Source organism: Bufo gargarizans, chromosome 6 (assembly GCF_014858855.1).
Source record: "Bufo gargarizans isolate SCDJY-AF-19 chromosome 6, ASM1485885v1, whole genome shotgun sequence".
In the NCBI taxonomy this organism is placed as follows: domain Eukaryota; kingdom Metazoa; phylum Chordata; class Amphibia; order Anura; family Bufonidae; genus Bufo; species Bufo gargarizans.
Genome location: NC_058085.1, coordinates 28,177,456 through 28,189,741, shown reverse-complemented (window position 1 = coordinate 28,189,741; position 12,286 = coordinate 28,177,456). Strand labels below are relative to the sequence as shown.

Here is a 12,286-nt window from a genome sequence, read left to right as displayed (position 1 = left end):
TGTGTCTGTACCAAACCCCTGACTTTTCATAAGTCTCATAATAAAATGTCTGAGAAATGGAAGAGTGCAAAACAAAAGACCCATGTTTCTTCCTCCCAGAGTCAGAATGTATGTAGTACCAGTAGTATCAGTACCTGCCAGGAGTCGTAGTTGTTGGCCACAATTCTACTTGGCTCCTAATATTATTGAGGACTCAAAGGATGGAATTGTGGACTGGATGGCTCAGCGTTTAGACTACCATAAGGAGGTGATTCGGGGGAGGAGGGGCCCCCCATGCATAGCTGTGTTTGTGGTGGTAGGAGTAGTGGCACCTGTAGCTGTACTGGTGGTGGTAGGGGCAGTGGTAGTGTCACGGCCTCGGTGTTGTGCGCTGTAACACATTCCCGTGCATGCTGGTTGCCACAGGCAACTCATTGTCGCAGCATGTATGTGCTTTGCTCCCCTTCTGGTTCCTCCCCTGTCTGGTGCTGGAGGGGTTAACTTCCTGGGTGGGTGTGGCTTCCAGGCTAGAGTCAGTTGTAATCCAGCCTTAGTTGGTGCTGGAGCTTGCTCCTGTCCTGGGTGTTTTATCTGCCCAGTCCTTGAGGGCCACCTAGTGGGACATCGATGTATCCCCGAAGTTTTTCTGATGTCATCCCATTGTCTTCCTTCCTCTCACTACCATTGCATATGTTTGGTGATGTTTATGTATGGGTGGTTGTTGTCTTGTCTAGTTGTTCTTGTTATATGTCTGGTCTGTTGGTGTTTGTAGCCCAGCATGTTTGCTAGACATGTCCCCTGTGTTGTATACCTCCAGAAGGGGGTCTCAGGGTTCCCCAGAGGGAGAGGCACAATTCAGTGTGCAGCTCTGCCGGGGGCCACCATGCATCCTGTATACATGGGGGTCCGGTTGCCGTTGTTGTCGCGGCAGGTAAGTGCGTGTTGTCTGTTGGCTCTTGCCTAACGATTTATTAGCGGTGCAATGTCTGTCCCTTCTCTGGCAGCTAGGCCAGTGAGACTCCTGTTCATCCGTGTCTGGGATGAACAGGTTGTCTCAGCCCCTTTCTCTATTTGAGGGATTTGTGGGTTTGGTGGACCAAGAAAGTCCAAGAAGAGCGGACAAAGTGAAGGGCGCAAATCCACAACCAATGGTAGAAATCAATTCGGTTTAATCAGGACAACGCGTTTCGGGGTACATGACCCCTTTATCAACTCTACAGAAATAAATATATCGAGTATATACATTGGTGGAAATAAAATAAATTAAAATAAAAATGATGATAAAAAATAGAAATAGATAATATGTCTGAGAAGTCGTAGCATGGGTATATCATGTAATAAATTATAGGGAGAATTTTAAAAGTATAAATACATACATATATTCTGAGGAGACTAAATGTTCATAATAGATACATAGTAAAAGGTAAATTGATAAAAGTATAACAGTCTCCCAAAAATTCCCCCCAAAATTCATTAAGAACATCTTTGGCGTTGGCATTGATATATGCGCCTATCACTAGCTTTATACTAGATTTGCTATAATTGGGTGTCGCAACAATGTGGCAATAATTGCGTGATTTGACCATGTATAAGGGTGATTAGTTCATAGAAATAAACAAGAAAAAATTGTGAAAAAAGAGGGGGAAGATCATGAAAATAAAAATAGATCTAAATGTAGGGAATTAAGATAAAAATATGAATAAGGCTACTTTCACACTTGCGCTTGATCGGATCCGTTCTGAACGGATCCGATCATATTAATGCAGACGGAGGCTCCGTTCAGTACGGATCCGTCTGCATTAATAACTTAGAAAAATTTCTAAGTGCGCAAGTAGCCTGAGCGGATCCATTCAGACTTTCAATGTAAAGTCAATGGGGGACAGATCCTCTTGAAGATTGAGCCATATGGTGTCATCTTCAAGCGGATCCGTTCCCATTGACTTACATTGTAAGTCTGGACGGATCCGCACGCCTCCGCACGGCCAGGCGGACAGCTGAACGCTGCAAGCAGCGTTCAGCTGTCCGCCTGGCCGTGCGGAGGCGAGCGGAGCGGAGGCTGAACGCCGCCAGACTGATGCAGTCTGAGCGGATCCGCTCCATTCAGACTGCATCAGGGCTGGACGGAGGCGTTCTGCTCCGCTTGTGAGCCCCTTCAAACGGAGCTCACGAGCGGACAGCAGAACGCTAGTGTGAAAGTAGCCTAAATGTGACTATGAATAAAAAAATATATATGTGTAATCATGACGATAGGAATTACTTGAGTCGGGAGATTACATAATGATGAATGAACACATGATGAACCTATATGCGCCTGGGTCCCAATACTAGAGGACCAACTTATATGTGTGGCCGAGATAAAAGTGTGGGTGATAGCAGGTGATATGTTTCATATGCTGGCGTTGGGAGAAGAGGTGCTGGCCTGGATAGATGTACCAGGGGGAGAAAACCTACCTGGTGGATCACAGTGGAGGCCGCTCGTTTCCCAGCACGTGGGACGTCTGGTGCGCTGTGTGTTCACAAAAGCGCGCGCACTGCTGGGATTTAAATAAGCCAGCATTTTGAGCGCTGGTCGGGTATCGCAGGGTGGGCGGGGCTACAATGGTGATGCTGGCTGGAGGGCGGGGAAGAGCCAAGGCACTGCCGGGGTTTAGATGAGCCGGCATTTGAGCGCTGGTCAGGCGTCGTAGGGTGGGCGGGGCTACAATCAAAGTGCTGGCCGGGGGGCGGGCGGAGGGCGGGGAAGGGGCTGAGGGAAAGGAAGGAATGGTTGGAAATGGGAGGGACCACTGGCGAGATTACCGATAGTGATATGGTGTGATCATACCGGTATAGTAAGGACTAAATGACCTTTGGCAGGGGCTGATGATGGGAAAGAATCAAGGTGATGCAAATGCTGCAAAAGTGTATGGAGAAATATATGACAGCAAAAAAATATGACGGCAAAAAAATAATATATATAAAATTGCATGCAATGTCGTAGAGAAAAAGATCAAATTGTCATATGTGTGATAGTTAGGTGTGGGATTAAATGATTGTTGTGTAAAAAAGGGGGATAAAATATTATATTATGGATTATGGGATCAGGGGAAGAATTAAATGGTTGTTGGATGAAGGGGGTAAAATATTATGGGATAGTGCCAGGGGAGGGGGGGGGGGGGAGAAGGAAAAGAAAAAGGGAAACAGGTTTTTAGAGTCAGAAGCACCTGTTCTCTAGACTCTCGTTTAGACCATATGGTTCTAGCGTCTGCAATTTAAAAATCCAAAACATCTCCCTTTTTTGTAGTGTTCTAAATCTATCCGGACAAGTTTCATTGATGGATTCGATTGGTATGATGTGGAGTTTGGCAGGGTCTTTGTCATGACGTAATAAAAAATGTCTTGAAACGCTATGTTTCTGGAATCCGTGTACAATATTCCACCGATGTTTGTTTAAACGTTCCCTAAGTGACTGTATGGTGCGACCTACATATTGTAGGCCGCATTCACATTCGGCCAGGTACACTATGAATGAAGAGGAGCAGTTCATAAAACTCTTTATTTGAAATTCTTCTCCTGTGGCATTGCTTTAGAATTTTTTAGTTCGATTGGCAATACTCATGCAGCATTTGCATTGGGCATGATTGCATTTGTAGCTTCCTATCAGGTCTGGAAAAAGGGCTGGAGTAGTTGTCACTGTGGGCTTTTTCTTTTTCAATTTGCTCTTAGCTAGTATATTTTTCAATGTCCTCGCCCTTCTGAAGATAATCTGGGGTTTGGTCGGAATGGTTTCTTTGAGGAAGGGGTCATTTTTTAAAATTTTCCAATGTTTTGTGAGAATGTTCCTCAGGGCATCGTGATTTGAATTGAACGTAGTGATGAAGGAGGATTTGAATTTGGTTGTTACCTCTGGTTCTTTGGTTTTATCCTTCTTTGTCAGGCACTCCTCCTGACTTTGCTTACTGGCTCGCTTGTAAGCACCTTCGATAATCCCTCTAGGGTATTTTTTACTGGTGAATCTTGAGCGTAAGATTTGGCTTTGTGAGATAAAATCCTCCGTGGAGGTACAGTTTCTTCTTAGTCTTTTGAACTGACTGAAGGGAATATTGTCTTTCCATTTTTTGTGGTGAGCGCTTTTGTAGTCCAGGTAGCTGTTGCTGTCTACTTTTTTGAAGAAAGTTTTGGACATTATTGTTTTGTCGCTGTGGTAGAGCTTCAGATCTAAGTATTCGATCGAGGTGATTGAACTGTTTGCTGTGAGTCTGAGATTCCACGTATTTGTATTTAGATGAGAAATAAAAGTGCTAGCCTCTTCTGTGTTTCCCTTCCAGATAAGGATCAGGTCGTCGATGTATCTTTTATAAAAGATGAGGTTTTCTTTCCACGGGTGCTCGCTGTTGATGAATTCCTCCTTAAAACGGCCCATATATAAATTCGCAAAGCTCGGTGCAAAACGCGTCCCCATCGCGGTACCATTCAGCTGTTTGTATATCTTGCCCTCAAAAGAAAATACATTGTGTTTTAAAATGATATTGATTGCGTCCAAGATGAAGGTCTTATGTGTCTTGGAGAGGAGGCTGTCTGTCTCCAAATAAAAGCCCGTCGTTTTGATTCCTGCTTTGTGGGGGATGTTGGAGTATAGGGCTACCACATCCAGGGTAAGCCAGCTATACGAGGGTTCCCAGGTGATATCTTTGAGTAGTGTAATTAGCTGAGAGGAGTCCTGTAGGAAGGAAGGGAGATTCAATACATATTTTTGTAGAAATATATCTACATAGTGGGACAAATTACTTGTAAGTGAATTTATCCCTGAGATGATGGGTCTCCCTGGTGGGTTCTTTACGTCTTTGTGGATTTTCGGTAGATAATAAAACAATGCTGTATTGGGGTGGTCTATTGTTATATATTCTTTCTCTTTTTTTTGTTAGAATCTGTTTTTCTTCAGCTTGTTTCAGCAAATTATCAAGATTCTTTTTATCGTCGGATGATGGGTTATAGGGGAGGGGTTCGTAATAAAGTGCACCTCCCAGGATCCTATTAGCTTCTTTGATGTAGTCTTCTTTGTTTAGCAATACGATTCCTCCGCCTTTGTCCGCGTTTCGGATGACCAGAGAGTCGTTACTGTTGAGTTCCTTCACTGCCTGTTTTTCTTCTTTTGTTAGGTTTTTCTTTGTTTTAGTGTTAACATTAATTTTTCTCATATCGTCAGACACTAGTGAGAAGAAAGTGTTAATATGATTCCCCCTACGATGGATGGGGTTAAACGTCGATCTTGGTTTTAAACTTGTATGAGTAGTGGGTGGAGGAACTGAATCTAATGGACTATTTGATATTTTATTGTTTTTGCAATGTTTAGCTTCGAGGGCGAAATGTCTCTGCAGGGTGACATTCCTAATGAAGGTGTTCAGGTCCACAAACAATTTGAATTCGTTGAATTTCTCTGCTGGGCAAAATGATAGGCCTTTTTGCAGTACGGAAATTTGTGCGGCACTAAGGCTAAATTTGGAGAGATTGAAGATTTTTAGACCTTGGTGGTTCTGTATGTTCGCTTTCTTGTTTCTTCCCTCCGTTTTTACTTCTGTTTGAGGCTCCTCCTCTCCGTCCTCTGCGGCATTTTTTCTTTTTTGACCCTTCTGTTTTTTTGGAGCTGGTTTGAAGAAGTCCGTGATTATTGTGGTATTGCCTGAAGGTTGTCTTAGGGTGTATGTCGCTTCCGGGGTTAGGGCCCCAGGCAGCGGTAAAAAAGACACCGAGTGATTCGCTGTTAGATTAAGGAGTGTGGAGGAGGATTCTGAGAGACTTTCGTCATGGGTAGTGAATAGTGAGTCCTCAAAAATGATAGAGTGGGTCTCGGCGGGGGGTGAGGTTGAGGGCACTGATGGGAAAGAGGTGGGGGGAAGGTTAAGTGGGCAGCCTTGGGGGAGGCTGGAGGGGGAGAAGGGGGGAGACCGGAATGGGGGATGGGGGGATTTGGTAGATGCCGGAGACTGCATGGGAGTAGTGGTAATGGTCAGTCGAGTGGGGGTAGCAGTACTGGGAGCATGGGCAAGAGGTGTCACAGCATCTGTATCCGGGGGAAATAAGGTACGAAGGGAACTGATATCGGGGGCAGGTATGTTGGTGATAATGATGGGAGGGGGCTTAGTTTGTCTTGGAATATTTCGTATGGGTGGGGGGCGTGGTTTATTAGCAGGCGCAGGGGAATGTGGTCCCGGCCCTCTGGTGGACCGATAACTGTGGGGGTGACGGCCGTGTGGTGTGGCATGAGTGGGGTGAGAGGCCGGGTAGATCTCAGTAGCCATGAGCGGGGTGAGTCGATGTTTGGCGGTAGGATCAACTTTGGGCTTATCTTTAAGCCAAAATTTTATGTCACCATTGAGAAAATCATGTCTATCTCTAGCAAGTTTGAAGGATTTTTTTTGCAATGGAGCCAGCACTTTGATTGTAGCCCCGCCCACCCTGCGATGCCTGACCAGCGCTCAAATGCCGGCTCATCTAAACCCCGGCAGTGCCTCGGCTCTTCCCCGCCCTCCGCCCGCCCTCCGGCCAGCATCACCATTGTAGCCCCGCCCACACTGCGATACCCGACCAGCGCTCAAAATGCCGGCTTATTTAAATCCCGGCAGTGCGCGCGCTTTTGTGAACACACAGCGCACCAGACGTCCCACGTGCTGGGAAACGAGCGGCCTCCACTGTGATCCACCAGGTAGGTTTTCTCCCCCTGGTACATCTATCCAGGCCAGCACCTCTTCTCCCAACGCCAGCATATGAAACATATCACCTGCTATCACCCACACTTTTATCTCGGCCACACATATAAGTTGGTCCTCTAGTATTGGGACCCAGGCGCATATAGGTTTATCATGTGTTCATTCATCATTATGTAATCTCCCGACTCAAGTAATTCCTATCGTCATGATTACACATATATATTTTTTATTCATAATTTTTATCTTCATTCCCTACATTTATATCTATTTTTATTTTCATGATCTTCCCCCTCTTTTTTTCCCATTTTTTTCTTGTTTATTTCCATGAACTAATCACCCTTATACATGGTCAAATCACGCAATTTTTGCCACATTGTTGCGACACCCAATTATAGCGAAACTAGTATAAAGCTAGTGATAGGCGCATATAGCAATGCCAACGCCAAAGATGTTCTTAATGAATTTTTTGGGAGACTGTTATACTTTTATCAATTTACCTTTTACTATGTATCTATTATGAACATTTAGTCTCCTCAGAATATATGTATGTATGTATGTATATATTTATACTTTTTAAATTCTCCCTATAATTTATTACATGATTATATATTTACATATTTATTCTTTTATACATGTATATACATGTATACCCATGCTACGACTTCTCAGACATATTATCTATTTCTATTTTTTATCATCGTTTTTATTTTAATTTATTTTATTTCCACCAATTAATTCCACCTAATATTTTACATACCTACCCTATGAGCGCCTTCTCTTTTTGTTGTCTATAAACGCTATTTGAGGGATTATCAGGGCGACTCAGGTTGCTAGGTTTCCTGGGTATGAGCCGTCCTACCATCCAGGTCTGCTCATACGGTTAGGAGTTAGGGCGAAGATTAGGGACGCTATAGGAGGTGACCTGTTCCCTGATCCTGGCATCCAGGCCTAGTTTCTATCCTGTCTGCTCCCCATTGTACGGTGGTCAGTTTCCCCCACTCCCCACCCTGACAGGTAGCAGCAGTGGAACTCAAGGCAAGTATAAAGCAGGTAATCTGAAGGGGGCTAGGAAGCCTATGATGACATATCGCAGATTTTATGGCAGAGAGGTTGAGACCATATGGCTTTTTCAGTATTTTGCGGTCCGCAAAAAACGGATCTGCAAAAAATACGGATGACGTTTGTGTGCATTCAGTTTTTTGTGGAAAGGAACAGCTGGCCCCTGATAGAACAGTACTATCCTTGTCTGTTATGCGGACAATATTAGGACATGTTCTATCTTTGAACGAAAATACGGAAACGGAAGGCATACAGAGTACCTTAGTTGTTTTTTTTTTGCGGAACCATTGAAATGAATGGTTCCGTATACGTTTTGTAAGAAACGGAACGTAAACAGAAAAAAATGTTCGTGTGCAAGAGGCCTTACAATGATTGTGTGTTGGACAGGATCAGGGTGCTGAGAAGAAGGTAACATCAGAGGAAGAGGATGGTGGCAGTGGCAGCAATACAGAGTGAAGGCAACATACAGTTAGAACCTCCCAAAACCTGCCAGGGCCAGATCTGCTTCTAATATTGTCAGCTTGGTAACTGGTGATGCTGATGATACTGTGGTCGCAGGCTGAAAACGGGCCAGACCTAAAACAAGCCCGGCTGCAGCTAGCTCTGTGTGGAGTGTGCATATATCTCCTGTCTGGCAGTTCTTCTCCACGGTTTTGGAAAACAAAAGCAATCCCCTGTGCAAGATCTGTCAGATTACAATAAGCCATGGGAGTGACAGAGGTGTCTGCCAGCTACCACAACAAGAGATTCCTCCTTCTCCCGGTCTCCTTTGTGGCAGCCAGCCGGCATCCACTTGCAGTACTGTGTCCAAGTCCTCATCAGTTACTGCTCCTCCTGCTCAGACTGTCTCCTCCTATTCTGTCCCACCATCAGCCATCAATAAAAGAAAGTGTGGCCAAAAAACCACTTTGCTTGCACAAGTTGCTGGTGGTGCAGTGTCTGTGGTATCACTTTGTGGATTCTGTTGCTATTAGGGGGCTAATGGCATGTGCTCAGCCTCACTAGAAATTATATAGCTAGCATTTAAAAACAAAACAAAAAAAAACATCCCTGCTTTGTACTCTCAAGTGGCGGTGAATGTAGGCGGTGCACACAATGGACACCTGGAGCAACGGTTACGAACTGGAACAGTTCATGCCTTTCACAGCCCGTTAGATCATTACATTAGCACTGTAACAAGAAGGCCAGGTCCTATTGACACCTCCACGTTTGTTCCGACACCAGTTACTTATCGGCCTCCTCCATGGCTATCCTCCTGTCCCAAACAGAAGCAAGGCAGAACATCGCTCCCACTCCCCCTCCTTCCTGTCATGTGAAGTGTTGCCATGCCGTTTTAGAGCTGATCTCCCTGGGTGATAGTAGCCACATAGCCAAATACTTTCTAAAGTGCATCAAGCAGCAAACAACCGCGCTAACTGTGTCCTCACCTAACTCCAACTGGGCAAGGAGGTCAGAGACAATTGCAGGAACCTTGTGGCTGCTTTGTGTTTGGGAGAAATAACACATGCTCCCTGAATGATGCATGCGATAAATCTAGTCGTGTAGCGTTTTGTTAAAAAAAAGTACAGTGTGTTTTGGAAGGTACTAATAATAGTAATAATAATCATATAATATAATCGTAATCGGTTCTCACCTCTCCTGTCCTTTTACTATAAGCAGTGATAAGCAGGGTGTTCTAGTGGTGATAGATAATCAGTCCTCACCTCTCCTGTGTTCTCTCCTGTCCTTATACTATATACAGTGATAAGCAGGGTGTTCTAGTGGTGATAGATAATCAGTTCTCACCTCTCCTGTGTTCTCCCCTGTCCTTATACGAGGTACAGTATCTTCATGCCTGCAGTCATACCAAAACTTCTATAAGAAGGATCGGAAAGATCGACACTCGATTAATATACTGCACGGGACAAGAGCAAATTAGAATTATCAAAAAAACTTTTTATTGTGGAAAAGGTTTATTGACGATATCGTTTGCGTGTGGGCGGGGCCACTTGAGGCCTTCCTGGTCTTCCACGAATATATCAATAATTTGATACCTGGCTTGAATTTCACTATCACATATAGTCAGACGCAGGTCAGCTTCCTTGATACGATGCTAATTAAGGTTAGTGATGGCTATCTACATACAGATCTGTTTAGAAAAGAAACAGATAGAAATAGTGTATTAGATTATTCTAGTGCCCACCCTCTTTCTTTGAAAAACTCCATCCCAAATAGAACGGGTAACACGGATCATTTCTGATCCGGATATCCAAGACATGAGAGTTAACAAAATGATGGACAGATTCAGAGAACGAGGGTATCCTGAGAAGATCTTAACGGAGGCTGCCCTTACGCTGGTGAAAGACAAAAAAAACTGAGAGAGGTCCTAGAGTGGCTTTTGTACATAGGTTCCATCCTTTTAATAAGAATATTTATTACATTGTTCGTAAGCATTGGTCATTGTTAGGTAGATCGTACCCCCAAATATTGGAGTTTAACAGTCCACCGTTAATATGTAATAGGCGCTTGAAGAATTATCGTGACCACCTGGCAAGGGCGGATATTGGCCCCTTTAAAAAAAGTATGTGACAAACTATACTGACGACCCATTCCTTCCATCATCCATATACGGGGAAATCCTTTAAGATACAGGGCATCTGTAACGGATCTCCTAGCACCCCGACCGGGTATCTCCGTCGATCGATGCTCCTAGTGCTTTCCGAGGACTCCAAGCACTCCACTTGACACCGTACGCACTGCAGACCCCACGAACCGCCGCAGCTTGGTTGGGGTCTCACCGTCCTCCACCCACGCTGGACCCAAGACCGGGCTTCAGCTTCCAGTGGGTGAACCTCTCCTACATCCAGACGGCAGGAACCATGAACACGCTCTTACAAGAGCTTATACTTAGGGGAGTATTGTGATATAGCAATCCCCAAGAGTGTAGTTATCGCATTCCCCAAACATGAGCCAAAACGTCATGAAGGTATAAAACAGGAACCCTTTATTGAGGGCTACCCGCCCGTATTTATGCAGGTCCCCATCTGGTGGACACGCCCCTAGGGGACCAGAAGGAAGACTGTGACACAGCACAGATATGCAGCAGGATGCACAGACACAATACATCCCCACAATGCATCATGGTTTCCTCCTCTCTGCCCTGGAGACACCCGAGGAGCAATTCAATTATCTCTCAGGACAAAGGGAAATCACCAATACACATGTGGAGACAACAGGACAGAAATCACCATTTAAACATTAAAACATGATTTGTATCATTTCTCCTGTGCTTGCTGATGAAGGCTGGACGGGCCGAAACGCGTCCTTTATTGTACCTACTTATGGAATAAATATAAAGAATATTGATTGAAGAAACTCTGGTCCGCTGGGATTCCTTTACATACCAAAACTTCTAGACAGAACAGGAAGACAGCATTAAAGGGTTTGTTCAGGAATAAGTAACTTCTTACATGTGTCCGCAGCCTCTACTATGGAAAGATTCATACGTACCTGCTACCCTTAGCTCCGGTTATGTGTGCCAGCTCCTGTGTGTCCATCTTCCAGTAAATGTTGTTTGCTCCCTCGCCGGCTCAGGCATGGTCACCTGCTTTACTGCAGCCAATGACTGGCTTTAGTGGTGATGTGTCTCTTGTGGACATCTTACCCCTGAATCCAGTCATTGGCTGCAGCAGAGCAGATTATTATGCCCATTCCGAGGAGGTAAACAAGCCACGGATCGAAAGAACTTTGGCTTACCGGCTTCACAGCCTTGGGGCGGCCATCAAGGGCAACAGGTGCACAAACAATGTAATGTTATATACACACAATGTAATGTTAGGGATGGAATATAAGGGCTGCTCTCCCTGCATTGTAAACTGGTTGGAATAATGAAGCAATCAGATTGGATTTATACAGGAGACCTGAAGATATTTGGGTCAGATAAGTCCTGCTGTACGGTCATTTTTGGTCCTCATTCTAATTACTGATCTTTTCAGGTCATATAAAACTTTCCACACGACTTCTCCAACCGTCTGATGACTTCTACAATATTTCTTTCACAGCTTGTGAATCCGGGTGAAGATCTGAACAATATTAATCCTACAGAGACAGATGTGAGGGGCAATGAGCAGAGTACAGAGGACATTCCTACAGATAACCGCCCGGGTGAGTAGTGACCACTAAGTAAAGCAGAGAAGACTCACAGATTCTGCTTATACAAATACAAAAAATAGATATATTGTGCAATGTGGGAATAATGATATTACAATTATTATTATTATTGATGAGTATATATGAAAGTATAAAGGAAGAAACATAAATCTCACATACGGAGAGACTTGTACACAATAACAATTACTAATAATTACTACTACTAATAAAGTTACTCCCAGGACCATTTGGTAACTAAACCACAAATTGCTATCCCTCTACAGTACAGTGTAGTTACTATACAGAGGTCTTCTCATGTCTCTCCAGTCCCGGTCTTTGCTCTGGCCCCTCCAGGTTTCCTCTTCTGTAGCGCTTTTCTCTTCTCTTCTCTCTTCTGCCTCTTCGCTTCTTCCTTCCTTCCTAACAGCCAGTCC

At 44.4% G+C, this 12,286-nt stretch overlaps 1 protein-coding gene across 1 annotated transcript in view; it reads left to right on the top strand.

Annotated features, from left to right (window-relative positions):
• Positions 1-12,286, top strand: part of LOC122941910 (zinc finger protein 3 homolog) — a 41,020-nt gene that overhangs the window by 5,143 nt on the left and 23,591 nt on the right. Inside the window, exon 2 of the mRNA XM_044299408.1 lies at positions 11,813-11,867. Coding sequence (XP_044155343.1) covers positions 11,813-11,867 — 55 coding nt within the window. The remainder of the gene's footprint in view (positions 1-11,812; positions 11,868-12,286) is intronic.